At 40.8% G+C, this 19101-nt stretch overlaps 2 protein-coding genes across 2 annotated transcripts in view; one reads left to right on the forward strand and one right to left on the reverse strand.

The window, feature by feature from the left end:
• The window catches only part of LOC126203065 (39S ribosomal protein L44, mitochondrial), a 644782-nt gene that overhangs the window by 595449 nt on the left and 30232 nt on the right, over positions 1–19101 (reverse strand). The window lies entirely within an intron of this gene.
• Positions 1–19101, forward strand: part of LOC126203061 (conserved oligomeric Golgi complex subunit 5) — a 141202-nt gene that overhangs the window by 45600 nt on the left and 76501 nt on the right. The window contains exons 4-7 of the mRNA XM_049937298.1: positions 5409–5616; positions 8012–8154; positions 10143–10317; positions 17900–18012. Coding sequence (XP_049793255.1) covers positions 5409–5616; positions 8012–8154; positions 10143–10317; positions 17900–18012 — 639 coding nt within the window. The remainder of the gene's footprint in view (positions 1–5408; positions 5617–8011; positions 8155–10142; positions 10318–17899; positions 18013–19101) is intronic.

Here is a 19101-nt window from a genome sequence, read left to right on the forward strand (position 1 = left end):
GATCAACATTATACATGAAAGTTTAGCTTCTCTTGCAGCTTATTAATCATCGAGACCAATATTGTATGTGAAAGCTCCGCTTTTCTTGTAGCAACACTACGTATACTAATTTACACCATTAACTTTTCCTATTTGTGTGTACGCGCTACTTAACAGTGATAATGCTATTGGCTGACTCCATCACGTGTCCTAAGCTCTGAATATCCACTGTATCAGCTGCCGAGATCACGTGACATGAGCTATGACTGGCTTATAAAAGCGTGTCACCCAATCTCGATTTCCATGCTTCGGAAATTAACATGCGGTGTTTGGTGGAATTCGAATTTATACTTTCGTAATACGAAAATATGCAGCATACTTGGTCTTTTTTTCCTGAATTTTGCTTTCTAAAGGGTTGAGAAATTCCATGCCAGTGTATAAAACGATAACCATTCAAAGGATTGATAAGTTTTACAGTTCCAAGGAAAAGTACACTGTCACTTAACACGGAAAAAGTGTATTTTCACCTGGTAGAAAGTGTGTTTTTAACCGGGAAATCTGGGATTTTTTTTTCCCTTCTCCGCGTACACACCCTGGCACCCTGGATTGACACATAAAATATAGGTTATGTGTAGCCCTGAACACATTAACTGAACAACAGCAATACAGAGTAAAGAATAGGCCAAGTACTTGTTTGCGATCACTTAAATAAAGCTGTTTCTTTGACGCCTCACCAGAGCGTGCAAGGGAGTCGACCCATGTGACCCTGTGAACTCAAATTGCGCATGTCATGTGTGAAGGTACATGACTCCTTCCTTGCAGGGGGTGGGAAAACCACATACATACACTAAACACTAGGCACACAAAAATGCATGGTAGAGAAAAGAAAGGCACTGGTACTGTGAGGGAAGGTCAGTAGGAGGGGGGCAGAAACACTGCTCTCACAAGGCACTGAGATTACAGGTCACAGAAACAATGACAATTCTGACCTGCATTTCATCATCTGATGATGGCAGTGGCTGCAGCATATGTGGCAGGCAGACACTGGCGACTAGGGCAGAAGTGATGAGGAGCCGGGTTAGCACACCATCCCCCCACTCGTGAGAGGCTGGTGGGCAGGACCAGGGATGGTGTCTCCATAGCGACGTCCTCTTCGGGGTCAGCAGTCGGTGCTGGAGGCGTTGAAGAAAACGGCTTCGTGGGACTCAGCAACAGAGATGGCCACAGCGGCTGCAAAGATGGCAGTGGAGGAGTGGATGCAGAAGCAGGAACCCCTGCCAGGCAGAACCCCCTCACCTCCCCCCCCCCCACCCCCCCCCCCCTGTCTCTTGGGAACCAGATTGTCTGTGACACAGGAACAGGGGTGGTGGGCCCTCTGGAACAAGCTTTGCCATGGGCAGCCACCGCATAAGACTGATGATGCTATATATACTACTTACTCCCGCCCAGTTGAATCCTTTGTGATATGCTCCAAGTTATTTGTGAAGCTTTTCTTGAATTCTTGTGGGAATAATTTTGGAGGTAATTTTATATGTAGCATCCCAATAATTATTCAGCTTTAACCTATTGGATATTTGTGCCATAGATTGTTCATCACTTTTTTCTGTTACTCAAATGTTATTATATCAGAATCCCAGATGTCAATAACAATTTCGTGTAGGCTTTGCAGGATTTGATAATCAGCATATTTAACTGTCCACTGGTTCCACAGTATCAGTGATTTATAAAGGAGGGAAGTAACTTTACCATACAAAATTTATAATGCAGAGCTACAGTAAGTTAAGTCAATAATAATAATTACATACCAAATATTTTATGTCAAAATTCCATGAAAACTTAACAAAAAGTTTTTACCAAATGCTGCTGCCCACCATGAAAGCTGCAATGCCTAGTAGTGGGCAGTAGGACCAAGGGACCAGGTTGATATCACTACTTTAAAGGACAAGTTGAATAAAATCTGCTACCAGCCACAGTTTATTTATTTAAAGCATAATTGGTTTTGAGCATATGTCTATCTTCAGGTGATTGTACATTCAATTTAGTGTTTCCACATTCATTGTTGGAGTTCACTATTTAACACAGAAGGCAAATTACATTATGTTGACTAGAGAGACATAAAAGTAAACACTGGAAATAACGTAGTGACAGTAGTTGAATATACTAAAAGTACTGCTAGGTATTTTTCCTTGCCTGGAGGACTGGAACAGGATGCACTAAACCTCAAAGAGGCCAGTTGAGGAGCCACTTGATTGAGAAGTAGCAGCTCCAGGTCATGAAAACTGACGACGACAGGGACAGCTGTGTGCTGGCCCCACACCTCTCCATACCACATCCTGTGAGATCATTGTCAGAGGATGTCACGGCGGTCGGTTGGTACTGAAGGGCCCGACAGGGCCTATGGATGGAGTCTACATTTACATTTATTTACATATAGGTGAAGTACCCAAAAGGTAATTGATATTCCTTTGGATCTTTGCAGCTGAGTTATTTCTTTAATTGTTCTACTTGTATTATGGCTTTTTTTAAATTTATTGTTATTTATTTATGTAATTATTATTAACTGTTTCATGCTGTTTTCTCATTTCAGTTTTTCATCTTAGGAGTAGGAGGAATATATTTTGACTGTTACTGTTTAAACATTTTGTAATAGTCCCTTGTTTTATACTGATTGAATACCTTGTCTATCAAATTTTTTTTTTTGCTTTGATGACTGCATCTAAATCTTCTAATTTCTTCAGCTACTTGTCCTCTAGTATTATTTTTTCTCAGGATTGTTTAGAGTTCCTTAGTTGATCATTCAACCATGCTTCGTGCCTTGTTCTGTGTTTCAGCAGGCATGTTTTTAACAGTAGCAATTTCTTTGGCTCTGGCTTTCAGCTTATTAATTATCATCTTCAGTTTATCACCTGGATGTGTTTTAGATCTTTTTGTTTATACTTTATTGCTTTTTAAATAAGTGATACGATAATTCCTCCTCTTTGGAAATATTTTGTTTCCTTTTTAGTGTAAATGTGATTTTTATTATTGAAATGTAAGTCAATATCTACCCCGTAGAGAACTGTGGCGTTATGTCATTCTATGTAGTAATTTTTATCCCTGCTTTCGTGATCAGCTTAGCCCTCCTTCAGTTTTATGTTGTGATATTTTCAGGTAATTAGTTTAATATAGTACGCACTAAAATCTGATAATATCTAGGATTAGTCCATTGTCTACACCAGGTTGATATAATCTTTGACTATTAATATATGAGTTGGTCATTTTCCTACCATTGTGCAATATTGCCTTTTTTTGTACTGTTTCTCCATTGAATTCTTCAAACAAGATTGTAATATGTGCTGCAGGGATATTGAATATCATTTGGTCAAACTTTTTTCAATTTTTTTCTGCTTTTGTGTTTTCATAACTTTTTGGCATCTGATATTTATAGAAGTGTATGTATTGCTCTCTATGTCAAGTATTAAGGTTACTTATCCTCATAGAGTTCAAGAAGTCCTCTATTGAAAATTTTGTGTTGTTATCCACTAGAAACCCCTGTCTGAAATGAGGGCCAGTCTTCATGTTATTTTTCCTGAAGGTCCTTTGTAAATATGATACATCACAGAGTCCATTAAATCCTAATCTGAGCTCCAAAGTTCTTGAAGAGGTGCAATTAAGATGTTTTCTTGATGCATTACAGCAGTTAAATCCTTCAACTTGCTTAGTTTCGTTAGGAGGTAGTGTTTCATTTTGCAAGTACAGACATATTACAGACCAGTATCCCTAACATTGCCTTTGTGCACAAATCAGTATGTATTTATAAAGCGTCACTCGTGTGAAATTCAGCTTGCCCTTTTCTCCCATGATATCCTGTGAACCATGGATGAAGGGCACCATGCAGAATCCATATTCATAAAGTTCCAAAAAGTGTTTCACACAGTGCCTCGCTGGAGACTTTTAACAAAGTTGCTAGCACATGCAGTAGTCTCCCAGATAGGTGAGTGATTCAAAGACTTCTTACATAGTAGAGCCCAGTATATTGCCCTTGCAGACGAACGGTATCATCAGGTGTGCCTCAGGGTGGTGTGATAGGACCGTTATTATTCTCTACATTTATAAGTGATCTGATGGGGCAGGGTGAGCAGCAATCTGCGGCTGTTTGCTGATGATGCTGTGATGTACGGGAAGGCTTTATCATTGAGTGACTGTAGAAGGATACAAGATGACTGAAACAAAATTTGTAGTTGTTGTGATGAATGGGAGCTAGCTGTAAATTAGGACTGTTGATATTTTTGAAAATGTTGGTAATCCGAGGTATCGATATTTAAAAAAATATCATTATCAACCCTCGATAAATTGAAAAAAGTATTGATATATCAACAAAACAAATATCAATGTTCCAGCCTGTAAAAATATCAGCTGCACATTGTAAATATACTGCCGGTTTTAGATCTGTATATTTAAGTATTGATTTAAATATAATAGAGGGAAACATTCCACGTGGGAAAAATATATCTAAAAACAAAGATGATGTGACTTACCAAACGAAAGCGCTGGCAGGTCGATAGACACACAAACAAACACAAACATACACACAAAATTCTAGCTTTCGCAACCAACGGTTGCTTCGTCAGGAAAGAGGGGAGGAGAGGGAAAGACGAAAGGATGTGGGTTTTAAGGGAGACGGTAAGGAGTCATTCCAATCCCAGGAGCGGAAACACTTACCTTAGGGGGAAAAAAGGACGGGTATACACTCGCGCACACCACACATATACAGACACAAGCAGACATATGCAAAGACGAAGAGTTTCAAAAGCTAGAATTTTGTGTGTATGTTTGTGTTTGTTTGTGTGTCTATCGACCTGCCAGCGCTTTCGTTTGGTAAGTCACATCATCTTTGTTTTTAGATATATAAGTATTGATTTATTATTAGATATTCTGTACATCAGCAGGTTAGCTGCCTGCTTATCCCCCTTCAATGAAAGCTGAAGGTTGTTCAGTAGGCAATGGAGAGATGCACACTGAGAATTACTAGGAGAAGCTGGAGAACAAACAAATAGATTAGCGAACAGCCAGGGGTGGAAGACTTATTTTGACTGTAGTGAAAGTGAAATGGAAGTGGCCATGACATGGAGCAAGCAAATAATGATGGTTAGACGAAAGAAGTTCTTTGCTGTTTTTACTGATGACTCAGTAACTACTCTTGCAGATAATAACTGATACTTAAAATTTATTCTTAATCTTTGCTATTTACTCTGTAATGAGTTTTAAATGTAGTCACAATGATCCAATATGGCATTACTTTAGTTTACTACATTGTAGCTGTAGGAAACAATATGTATGTGAACTGCGCGATGAATGCTGCAGTAGTGAAACCAAAATTATTCAGGGCTTCAGCAATAAAAATTGGATAGTTCTACCTGGAGTTTGCTATATATATATTTTGCCTACAGGGAGTTCTGTCATCTGTGGAACGTCTTCGGACACAGGTGCAGGAGCCTTACGAGCGCCTGGAACGACAGACCCGAGTCCTGGCACGCCTGCATGCCACTTCTGACACACTGCGTCATGCAGCAAGAACGCAACATCTTGCCCGAAAGCTTGAAGCCCAGGTCCAGGCTGGGGATATAAGCAAGGCTGCTCATTCCCTTAATGAAATTGGTAAGTTGTCTTACCATAAGTGATGCAGGGAGGTTTCTTGTTGGATGTGGGATAATGGTTGTGGAAAAATGAGAATATCAGTGGAACTGCAAATAGAAGCAGCTTTGTATTAGGTTGGTACCTAAGTTCGTAGTGTTTTTGTTTTACATGTTGATATTTCAGTTTATATGGGTTTATTTATTATTGTCATTTTTAATTTGTAATTCAGTGTTGCTATTTGAGTTTATGTATTGTCATTTTGGCATTCGGAGCTAGTAAGTGGAGCAGTGGTCGCTAGTGAAAGGAGTGCCAAGTGGAGAAAATTGGAACATTTCTGACATTTTCTTCTGCTCAAGTTCAATAGAGGGATGACAGAAGCAGAGGCAGCCAAATTATGTATCTTGTGGAACAGTGATGGTGGGGTGTACTATGAATTGCTTCCCCAAGGTGTAAACATCACTGTTGACATTTATTGTCTACACCTGAGACATCTTGCATATGAAATCCAACAATGACAACCAGGAAGATTGTGTGAGGTGATGCTACTCCACGATAATGGCCACCCACATTTTGCTAGACTGCATTGGGAAGTCATTCTGCACCCACCTTATTCACCTGATCTCACACCCTTAGATTTTCAGCATTTACACTGTGTATTGAACAACCTTCAAGGAACTTCCTTTCCAGATGAAAGTGAGCTCCAAACATGGCTCGGCAAATTCTTTGCTCAAAACCATATGATTTGCTTCTTCGCTCAGAACTACATGATTTACACAGTCGTGAAATTGAAAAGTTGCCTCAGCATTGGCAGACAGTTTTAAATAGTGAAGGAGAACATATTATTGATGAGTGTAGTCTCTGTTATGTATATCTGTTGTGTTCAGTAAACTTATGGGAAAATATTACAGATTCATGCATCGACCCAATACAAAAACCTTTAGGCTATTGTAACAGGTAATAACTGAACAGTATGTGTTTGCTGTCAGGTTTTAAGCATTAAACCGAAAAATTATATCAGTATTATCTGCTTCTTATAATCTTTCTTTTTCTCTGCTGCAGACAGATTAATTTTGCTCATGCTATGAAGCAGTCATATAGCAGTTTTCTTCAAATTTCAATATGGAAAGTTCTTGCAGAATGCAAATAATCTAGGAGTAAAAATCACAAGTCGCCAAATAATAGAAATAGTAAATCGTTGACAGGAACATAAAAATAGTTTGCTAGCTTTATGGGGAAGCCATTTTTGAGGAGGTAGAATTTGTATGCTGCAATGAGTTAAGGATTTCTTCAAACAGACGAGTATACTTCTTTTGATTTTCATGCTTTCTCATTATCCTCTCACCCAAAAGGAAAGCAAAATAAAAGCACATATAATGTCACAGCTATAAGTAGAACAGAGTAATTGAAAAGGCAAGTATAACATGCATAGAAACTTAAAAGGATTGTCTTTTGGGGCAGTGTTGTTGACAGTAAATCACACACTTACAAGCTGAGGCAAAAATTCATTTTTTGGTATCAATGTTTGCTTCATTTAAAATTATAAGAAAGGAAAAGATGAGCAGTAGATAGTGAAGCTAAGACATAAACAGAAAAAAGGGCTTTTAACACACCTGGTCAGAAAATTGTTCACTACAGACCTTTCAGGAAGAGAACTTTCCACATTGAATCAAAAATAGCAAAGAAAAGCAACAAATTATGTGTTTTTAGTGACATTACTTAAATATTTATTTACATAAAACATTACAAAAATATGTTTTTTATGTGAAAGAGAATTTGTATGATTCAAGTGTGCTGTTTGGAATTACTGTCTCAGTCACAGTTTTTATGTATAAGGAAAAAAATATTTATCTAAATAAAAATCTATTCCCTACTGATAAATAAATAAACACATACTCTTGCTTGTACTATTACAAAACAAAAAAGTTGTTGCTTCCAACTAGTAATTTGAAGCCAGAAAAAGAAAAATGCAGATTTGTGATTTAAATAAACTTTTGGATATGTGACTACGAAGGCTTTCCCGGCGTAATAATTTATAAAATTCTTCTCGGGTATGCAGCCGGATCATGACGTCTTCAAGACACAATATTTCTGCGGTCCAACTGTCCGCCATCATCAGGTGAGAGTTCCGGCGAGATTGTGCACCAGCGCTCTCACCTGATGATGGCGGACAGTTGGACCGCAGAAATATTGTGTCTTGAAGACGTCATGATCCGGCTGCATACCCGAGAAGAATTTTATTTTTGGATATGTGTTCATGACATGTAAGCCACAGAGTATTTTATGTATCTACACCTTTGATTTTCAATTTTTGAAGAGGCAGTACCTATTTATCCTGTTGTTACCTATACTTTAAATTTTGGATGCATTGCAGACTAGTAGACTTGTCACATTATGAAAGTACTTTTTTGGTTTTCAGCTCAGTTGGCAGAAGATGTTGATCTTACAGGCCTTGAAATGCTAGAAGCAGACCAGCGAGCAATACAGAACCATCGTGGTCAGGTTGAACAGAAAGGGCAGGCTTTACTGGCCCAAGGTCTTTCTACAAACAACAATGGCCAAGTGAGTATTTTGACAGTTCTGTGGTTGGTACATTAACATCTGTATTACTGAATATTTATTCCAGTTTACTTTTCAATTTTGATCTCACTTGTCAGCTAGTAAAAGTTTAAAAGTTGTTTCAGCTTTGGTTCTCAATTGTCAGCTAATAAAAGTTGTTTCTGATAACCACAAATGAAGGTAAAATCATGAGGACTGTACTTACGGCCTGAGAGAATTGGGTGATTTCATGACAAGTGGTCTAGTTTTAGAGATGTTCTTCTTTGACTATCGCAGAAATTGTACAAGTTTTAGGTTCAAGTATTCTAAATGATCAAAAGGATATATGCAAATTTATTGCTGACACATTTTAATACTTTATGAATGGAAGCCTCATAAGTAGCTTCAACTTAAAAAAAAATGATAGAATTTTTTGTGCTACAATTCAATTGATAATTGTGATAAAATTGCATTACCTGAGGGGAAAAAACAATCCTTAGATTTTGGTATTTTGTAGAGATAAGAACACACTTTCAACTGGTGGTTAATCCTTTAGTCACTTCTTACGGCTTATTGGTCACATTAAAAGAAAGAGAGAAGTATATAAAGAATAAAAGGTAATGCATCTAGAAATTCTGGATATCCTGTTTCTTGCAGATATAAAAATGACATTATAAATAACTATGGATACTGGCTGTGTAAGGTTAAGGCAAGATACTGGAAAATGTATAACTGGAGACTTAAAGGTTATGAGTGAGGTATGGGGGGGTTGGGGGGGGGGTGCTGGAGGGAGATAAAAATAGGCGAGCAGTTCAATGAGTTGAAGAGAAAGGAGAAAGTAGAAGGTTTGACTGTATTGACCTTAACATTTGAGGGTGGTGATGGTAATCTCTAATGGTCATAGTTTTTACTATGATTGTGGTAGTGAGGTGTTGGTGATAGCAGCAATAGTGGGGAATCATGGTACAGAATTGTGCACTGATGTTGCTTAAATACACCATCTCTTCTCACCTCCAGTCTGAGTGTATTTGTCTGCTTTCTGCTACACATAGGAATAGTCTTATTTTTTGTCAGTTTCCATTCTTTAATACCATTTTCTATTGATACATCTTCATCATCTACTGCTTTTCCATCCATATGCACTAGTTTACCTATTTACAGACTCAACAGTTGAAAAATCATCCTATATATTGTTTTACTGCTGTTCAGTAACTTTCAAAAGTATACACATTTACAGTCATTTTTTCCATTGCACATCTCAAAGTAACAATGCGTTGCCATAGAGCAGTTACCTACGTTTGATATAGTTGTGGGATTCAGTTTGTGTTTTGGAGGAAACACGAAAAACAGTTAAGATAGTAAAGTAGGATTATTTGACTGCTCAAAAAGCTCTCCTGTACAACACATAGCAGCACCCTGATATGGGACTGTAACCTCCCTCCCCTGTATGTCTTCTCGTGCTTCATTGCAGTAGTTTAGTTTACGGCGATCAACTTTGGTAAGGGATTGTTTGTGTTGTAGCAGCATATGACTGTGTTGCATGAAATGAAAAAATGTCTCTTTACTTGATGAACATCAAAGTTCCTCAAATTTAAGTGGAAAATGTTACTTTCAAAGGATAACTGCACATATTATATTTACTTTGTTTATTGAATTCATAATGTTATAATATTGTATCACTATTGATAATAGATAATACTGACACTCTTTTTCCACTGCAGATTCTTCTTCATCACTCAGTACATATTTCATTCAATTTTGTGGTTTTTACATGTGGGCTGAATTGTAATATGTGAGTTGACTGTTTTTGTTTCTAGTGCTGAAGATGGCAGTTGTTCAATCCTTTGGATGTATTTATATATTTTTTTAAGTTATGTCTGCAGTTCTTGGTGCTCTGATTCACAAAGATTTTGTCTTCTATTGCTTTATAGCAAATAAATACCAGTGGCAGCATTAATGTTAATTACGTTGAATCACTACAATTATTTAAATATATAATGTGTGTTTCACAGGTGTGTACAGCTATTCAGGTTTTCCACAGTCTCGGAAACTTACCAGCTGTAGTTGAAGACGTTCTTACAGCTGCACAAGGTCGTGTAGCAGCTGCAATTGACAGAGCTCTGGATGTACAAACCTTGAGCCAAAGCTCCATGGCTGATATCAGTACACCAGCAGGACGAACAAGGGGTGAGCAATACTTTTGGTGAAAACAAATGACATTTATCAACTAGATAAGAAGTTAAGCCTTATGACTACACTTGGTATAAATGTTTATTGACATGATTTTGTTACGTCATGATTTTAAAACTATATTAGTGAGTTTTAAAAGGTGTCCACTGTTGATATGCTTTATTCCTCTCTTTTTTTATTTCTTATCCACGCAGCTGTATTTATTGTTATGAGACACCAAAGTCCTAATTTGTATCGACCAGTGCTGGCAAGACACAAGGAAAACCTCATCTCATCATTGAATACAAATAATCATATTGTTTTGTGTACCATTCCTTCCTTCTTATATGCATGCAAACAAGAACACTCGAAGGACCATTTCATATTTCTTACTTGTATTAAATTGTGTTACACTGCCATTTATTGACATAGAAAGATAAGAAATATAATTTTGTCTGTGTAGCTCAGTGTGTGAGTCTATGCATGAAATATTTTTCCTCATTTATGACTCATCTTGTATATACAACTCGTTTCACCAAAATCTGGACAACTTTAATCGTCCCTTTAAACAACATTTACTAGCAAAAGATTAAATATTAGAAAACATTCTTCTAAATAGTATGTATAGAACCTCTGGAGAGCACATGCATGACATAATGCCTGTTGGTCAGTGTTTGTGAATGATGTTAATAGTAAGATTTGTTGGAGTCTCTTTCAGCTACAGTTCATATGTAGTAATCCAGTATATTTAAAACAGGATGATTGGGAGAACAAAATTCTGTAGACTAAAACATATCAAAATCATATTCACTTGTCCCCAGTCTTGCTGAAAAACATATGGAGTTCCAGACATCACTGTTTCCATCCACAGTTTTGCTACACTCAAAGTAACATCTAGAAAAAGTTTCTTTGTTAAATGTGGAGGTAGGGCATGACCCTATCTGGACACAACAGTTAGCGTATGAAGGCTAGTGGAGCCAGCTTGCGCTTGGCTACCACAGGGTCCCAGTCATTGCAGCATCTTTTCCCTTCCATTGTGCATGTCTATCCTCTTGCTATTCCTTTACTCCTCCCGTGGGAAAACTGGGGTGTTTTTGGGTATCTGTTCTGCATTTTCAGTAGCTGACATAAGAACAGTCTCAACATTTTTCATTCCTTTTTTGCTTTCTTTGTTCGCCTTCTCCTATCTTCCCTCCACTTCAGTGTTTGAGGATCCTCTTTTCTTCTTTTTCCATGTGCACTCCTCAAGGCCAACCCGCATGTCTGACATGTAACAGGTGATTGGATAATGTGTAATTCCCAACCCAGGGTCAACAGGTAGGGTTCACATGTACTCCCCATGTATAGGCCTGGCCCAGGGAGGGGTGATTACCTGAGCTGCTACCTTCCATATGCTGATTTGTCCCTCTGTCAGGTGTTTGGGATGTGTGACCTGAGGTGTGAACAATCACCTAAGGTGGGTGAGACACCCCTCTGAGGGGAGGGGGGGGGGTGTTTGGAAGGAGCACACAATTGGAAACACTAGCAATCATGGGGGATTTTCTCGCAATGAGCCAGTCGATCAACATTGCAGTCCATGTCTGCGAAATGTAAATGGAATGAAGCTCCCAATTCAAAGACCTTACCAGTTGCACCACGATTCCTCATGGTTTCACATACTGAAGACGGTCAGTGCTCTACAACAGTAAATCAATTTCTTATTCAGAAAGGTGTTGATGCAATTGCCAGCCCTGTGAAATCCTACTCTCGTTTATGCAAAATCACTTTCCTTTTGGAGACTTCTCCTGACTCTAAAGCACAACTACTGCTTGCCATTTTGATTCTCCATGGCTATCCTGTGACCATTTAACTCTGAATTCTTCCCGTGCTGTTATTTACACTAGGCTGCTCAAAAGTCTGACCGAGGCAGAAATCCAAATATACGTCTCTGATCAAGGTGTCATTGCTGTCCATCGGGTGGTGAAAAAGGTAGATGTATCCTTAGTGCCCACACACACTTTTTTCCTCACCTTTGATAGAGTGGTGCTACCGTCCAAGATCAAAGCAGGCTATGAAGACATCACAGTCCAGCCATACATTCTGAACCCCATGCACTACTACCAGTGTTATCGTTTCAGCTACTGTCGAATGTTTTGTCGACACCTGGCCAAATGTGTAACCTGTGGTATGGATGCGCACGAGGGCAATTGTCTGCCTCATTCTCCCCACTGTACCAACTGCAATGGTGACCATCCTGCCTCCTCTCAAGATTGTCCCGTGTATCTCGATGAGCGGACTGTCCAGGAGATCTGCGTAAAGAAAAAAGTGCCTTACCAGGCACAGGTTATTGGCTAGTCACAAACCCACGTTCTACCATCTGGCACTTACAGTACTGATCTTGCTACATCTCACTGCATGAAGGACATGGCTATGCAGACATGCAACCTCAAATTTAGCACTGGGGTTGTGAAATCACCCAGTGTCATGGTAGCATCACTGTCAACTTGTCCAACTGTGCAACAAGCCACCAAACATCTGTCTCCTGGGGTGAATTCACCTGCTACACAACCATCAGAAAGGAAAGGAGAGAAGAAATACTCTCACAAAGACTTCCTACATGCCTCCAGCCAACAAACATCTCAGTCTTTCCAGCCGGAAAGGCTCCAAGAAGTCAAACAAGAGCAAACGGTCTTCTCCTTCGTCGACTCGGAGATCCTCTTTGAAATTGTCGCCACGTGACACCCACACCCAACCATTTTTGTGCACTGGAATCCACAGATTGACAGAGGGAGAATGCCAACACCTCTATAGATCTCACAGAGTAGGATCCTCCAGCCTCTGCGCCCTGTTGCAATGTGTCTTTGAAGACTGGCACTCAGCAGCCAACGAGGTGACACCCCTTCATTTTTTCCCTCCTCCCCTTCCTCATCATGACTTTTTCAATGGAACGTTCATGGCCTTCTATCAAACAAAGAGGATTTACGGCTGCTCTGTTCATATGGGATGACATTCATAATCAACCCATCTCCCTGATTACCCATCTTCAGGCTGTTGCATTTCGCCTTTACCTTCCTCACTTGACCTTTTCCCTTTGTACCGATTACATCCCTCTGTCATTGGATGTTACTAGGGCAGACTTCCTCCAGCTTATTGGGCAACTACCTCACTCCTTTCTGCTGGTCGGTGACTTAAATGCGCACCATCCCCTTTGGGGTTCTTCCAGAATCTGTCCGAAAGGTACCCTCTTGGCTGACCTCAATCACTTTAACCTCCTCTGCCTTAACACACGAGCACCCACGCTCCGTTCAGACTGCACCTATTCTCATTTGGACCTATCCTTCTGCAGTGCCCAGCTTGCCCATCGTCTCATGTGGTCTGTTCTCTCTGACACATACCCGAGCAACCATTTCTCATGTGCTATCCGTTTGCTGACTCCTACCCCACGTATGTGTACACCCAAATGGCTGCTTACTAAGACCTACTGGAGGCTGTACTCCTCCCTTATGTGTACACCCAAATGGCTGCTTACGAACAAGGGAACATCCCCATCGCACCCCCCTCAGATTTAGTTATAAGTTGGCACAGTGGACAGGCCTTGAAAAACTATACACAGATCAATCGAGAAAACAGGAAGAAGTTGTGTGGCACTATGAAAAAAAAGCAAAATATACAAACTTAGTAGTCCATGCACAGGACAGGCAACATCAAGGCTAATGTGAGCTCAGGAGTGCCGTGGTCCCGTGGTTAGTGTGAGCAGCTGCAGAACGAGAGGTCCTTGGTTCAAGTCTTCCCTCAAGTGAAAAGTTTAATTTTTTATTTTCAGACAATTATTATCTGTCCGTCCGATGCGATCACTTTTTTTGGGAGTGGTTATCACATCCACAAGAAAACCTAAATCGGGCAAGGTAGAAGAATCTTTTTACCCATTCTCCAAGTGTACAAGTTAGGTGGGTCGACAACATATTCATGTCATGTGACGCACATGCCATAACCAGTGTCGAATAGAATACATCAGACGTGTTTTCCTGTGGAGGAATCGGTTGACCTATGACCTTGCAATCAAATGTATTCGGTTACCATTGGAGAGGCACGTCCTTTCGTCTACTAACCGCACGGTTTTGCAGTGCGGTCGTAAAACACAGACACTAAACTTACTACAGTGAACAGAGACGTCAATGAACAAACGGACAGATCATAATTTTGCGAAAATAAAAAAAGTAAAATTTTCACTCGAGGGAAGACTTGAACCAAGGACCTCTCATTCCACAGCTGCTCACGCTAACCACGGGACCACGGCGCCCCTGAGCTCACATTAACGTTGATGTTGCCTATGTTGCACATGGACTACTCAGTTTGTATATTTTGCTTATTTTTTTCATAGTTCCACACAACTTCTTCCTGTTTTCTCGACTGATCTGTGTTCAGTTTTTCAAGATCTATCCACTGTGCCAACTTATAACTAAATCTGAGGGGGGTGCGATGGGGAGTTCCCTTGTAAGACCTACTGGAGGCTGTACTCCTCCTTGGCGACTTTCGATGAACATTTCCCCAGTTGTGGTGACCAGGTGGAATATCTTACAAACATTATCCTTACCATCACAGAATGTTCCATTCCTCGCACTTCCTGTTTACCATGCCATGTCCCATGGACTGAGGCGTGCCACGACTCAGTTCGTGTGCAGAGATATGCTCTCTGTGTTTTTAACCATCATCCTATGATGGCAAACTGCATTCATTATAAACAGTTGCATGCACAGTGTTGTCGCATTCTTTGGGATAGCAAAAAAGCTAGCTAGATTTCATTCACTAGTTCTTTTAACAGTTCCACCCCCTCTTCTGTCATGTGGCCCAACCTTTGATGGCTCTCTCGGACCAAGATCCATTCCCCAATTTCTGGCTTGAGAGTAGCAGATGATTTCATAGTGGCCCCTATTGCTATCTCCATCACCTTAGGCCATCATTTTTCAGGATTTCAAGCTCGTTCAACTATCACCCAGCCTTGCTCAAGCGATACCTGTCTCTTCTAATAATCATGAGTTCTACAATGCTGCTTTTACTATGAGGGAGCTAGATCATGCTCTCACTTCATCCCAATCCTGCGCCCCAGGGCCAGACAATGTTCACATTCAGATGTTGCAGCATCTTTCTCTTGTGGGCAAGCACTTTCTGCTTCATACATATAACCGCATCTGGGCAGAGGTCACATTTCCCAGATGCTGGTGTGAAGCCACTGTCATACCCATACCTAAGTTCAGTAAGGGCAAACACCTTCCTGCTAACGTCTTATTTCTCTCACCAGTTGTGTTTGCAAGGTGAAGGAATGTTTGATTCATGTGCAGTTGGTATGGTGACTCAAGTTTTAAGTTTTGCAGTTTTCTAACCACTGCACAGTGTAGATTTCGAGTGTGCTGTTCTGCAGTTGACCATCTCGCCACTTTATCCACCCATGTCATGAATGGTTTTCTGTGGAAATCCCAGACTGTAGCCATGTTTTTCAATTTGGAGGAAGCGTATGACACCTGCCGGAGGACTGTTATCCCATGTACTCTCTACACATGTGGCTTCCATGGCCGCATGCCCCATTTCCTTCAAGAATTTGTAAAAGGCCGAGTTTTCATCAAGGCACGTGTGGGTTCTGCCTCGTCGGACTATTTTATCCAGGGAAATGGTCTGCCTCAGGGTTCTGTCCTGAGCATCGTCCTCTTTGCTGTCACCATTAACACTATAATGGCCTGTCTCCAGTTGGGCATCTCTGACTCCCTCTTCATTGATGATTTTGCCATCTATTGCAGTTTTCCACGGCATCTACAGCGATGTCTCGATTGTCCTCACTCATGGAGCATTGACAGTGGCTTTTGCTTTTCCAATGACAAAACTGTTCAATGAATTTGTGGCGGTGCAATTGGTTTCTTCCGTCGTCTTTACATATTGGGCCTGTTGCTCTTTCGTACGTTGAAACTACAAAATTCCTGGGGCTCACGCTCAATAGGAAACTTTCTTGGTACTCCCATGTGTGTTACGTAGCAGCCCGCTGTATACAGTTCCTCAGTGCCCTACGTGTCCTCAGTGGTACTTCCTGTGGAGTAGATCGCACCACCCTCCTCCATTTGTACCGGTCCCTTGACTGTTTGAAACTAGACTATGGGTGTTTCATTTATGCATGTTTCTCCCTCTTTGGCCTTTTCAATACTATCCGCCATTGTGGCATCCGTTTGGCCACTGACGTCTTTTGCACTAGCGCAGTTGAGAGTCTGTATGCAGAAGCTGCCGAACTACCACCGTCCTACCACTGTGACTTTTTCCTCAGTATGGGACACATCCCTCTTCTCTATTACCACCTTGAGTTTTCTTTCAGCTATTGCTACTTTCCTGGTGGGTGTGAACCTTGGCTTCGTGCGGTGGCCTGTGTTCACATTGGCCTTCATTCGCTTCCTAAGGACGCTACTCCAGCCTAACTCTGTCGCCTTCAGTTTCACAACCTTCACACGGAACTTCGCGATAGTACCTTTGTGTATACGGATGGCTCACGGACTGACCGGGCTGAGTGGTGTGCCTTCATCATTGGTGCCAAGATTTTTCGGTATCGGTTTTTGGAACACTGCTCAGTATTTACAGCAGAGCTCTTTGCTCTGCATCAGGCCACACAGTACATCCAGCGACACAGGCTTTTCAATTGTGACATCTGCTCAGGCTCTCTCAGTGCCCTTCAAAGTGTCTGTGTGCTGTACACCGTCCATCTCTTAGTGCAACAGGTCCAGGGAAGCTGTCACTTGCTCGCTCTTTATGGAGTCACTGTGGTGTTTACGTCTGCCAGGAAACGAGGCCACCGACACTGCTGCCAATGCTGCAGTCCTCATACCTCAGCCCGCTAGTTCTTATGTTCTCTCAAATGATCTCTGTGTGAGTCATCTATCAGCAGGTGGTGTCACTTTGGTATCACCACTGGTCCTCCCTTCGTGGGAACCAGCTCTGAGCTATTAAGCCTCTCCCAGCAGGTTGGATTACCTACTCGCCAAAAGATCATTTTAGCTAGGTTGCGTATTGGGCATTGTCTTTTTAGCTATTGCCATTTGTTAAGTGGTGCTGCCTCACCACTTTGTGCTCATTGCGCTCACCCTTTGATGGTCTGCATTTCCTGACGGAATGCCCCTTTTTTAACGACTTACATTCTCATTTGTGTTTGCCATGTGAGTTATCGGCTGTTTTAGTAAACGATGCGCAGGCTGTTGACTGCGTTTTAATTTTTATTCGTCATAGCAATATGGCAAAGACCATTTACTTTTTAGTTCAGGACCTCAGTTTCTCTATGGTGTTTTGTATAGAACTTTCCCCATGTCCCTGTTTTTAGCTGTCTTCTCTTCCACCGCTTAGGATTAATGTGTAGTTGCCTTTAACTCCTCTCATTGCCTTCGTGTTCTACAATTTTGACATGGGCGCATATGAACCTTGTTGTTTTTGCGTCCTAAAACAAACCAAAAGAAAATAACTCCAAATGAAAGAAATCCTGGTTTCATTTTCGGTGAATTCTCCAACACACTAATTATAATTATGTAAATGTATTTTTATTTTGCTGTTCTTTTAATACCATGATCACAAAATAAATCCACATTTATCTTTGCAGCTGGTCCTGGACGTGCTGCAATGCCATCTCCAGGAAATACTTCTGCATTCCGCACCCGCTTGTGGTCATCGCTTGAGCAGCTTTTTGAGTCTGTATACTCCGAGTGTGCGAAGGTAGAAATACTTCCTGTTTTATAATTGTTCATGTTTAAACATTTGTATCTGAAGCTCTCAGTTGGATGTAATACAAAAACCTCCTGGCTTCAATCTCTGCTAGCCTCCATCCACACCCACTACCAGGCCTGCCCCCATGCCTCCCACTGCTCACTATCATTTTATGCTTGCACTTCCCTCTCCGCACTCTTCCTTTTGCTCTGTTGTATCTCCGTCTCCCAAACCACTCCTCAGCCTCACCACATCACACACAACTGCCTTCAGTAGGGTGTGCTCTTTGCCGCCACATTCGTACCCCGTATCCTTGCTGCTTCTGCTTTCAACCTGTAGCCTCCCGACCCTCCACCTCTTTTCCCTCCTCCCCACCTCCTTTCTCCTCTCACACAATCCCTTACCCTGTTGAGTGCAGTAGAAGGACAGCATAGTCAGCTGGGACAGTGTAATACAGCTGGTTTTTGTGTGTTTTCTTTTAATTAACTTAGAAAGAAGACATTGTCCAAATAGCAACATATTCAATCTTGTGTATGTGCCTTTTGAATGCTCAGTGTTTCAATGATATGGTGAGTCCGTTACCTTTTCTCTTTCCGTTATTTGCATCCCAACTAGGACTTTCTGTATCATATCAAATAAAGGATAAGTAAGCTAAGTGCAATACTGAAAATATTGTTATGCATCTGGGTGATGTCTTTCTTCATAGCTGACTAGTATAAAATTACATACACACAGTAGAGATCAGAAATGAGCTCCATATACTCCCTTCAAACTCACCAACAAGTTCTACAATGTCTTTTCCGAACTCACTATCTTCCTATGCTCAGAGACTCAAATCGTATCTGCCACTGCCCACTCATCACTTCTGTCTGTTGTCGAGCATAAGTGTACTCAACTCGTTCTGAAAGGAGATCGAGTACACTAGTTTGCACGTATAACTGCAGACTCACAGCATTCCTGCTATATATGCAACTTTTCTGAAAGAAGTTTCTTGCATTGATTGTAAATTACTATTCATTTATTTCACATGATCATGCTTTTGGCTTTATAGTCATTCTTAAGTGCAAGCAGAAATGCTGCAACATATCCAATGTGGCT

This window comes from Schistocerca nitens, chromosome 9 (genome assembly GCF_023898315.1).
Source record: "Schistocerca nitens isolate TAMUIC-IGC-003100 chromosome 9, iqSchNite1.1, whole genome shotgun sequence".
In the NCBI taxonomy this organism is placed as follows: domain Eukaryota; kingdom Metazoa; phylum Arthropoda; class Insecta; order Orthoptera; family Acrididae; genus Schistocerca; species Schistocerca nitens.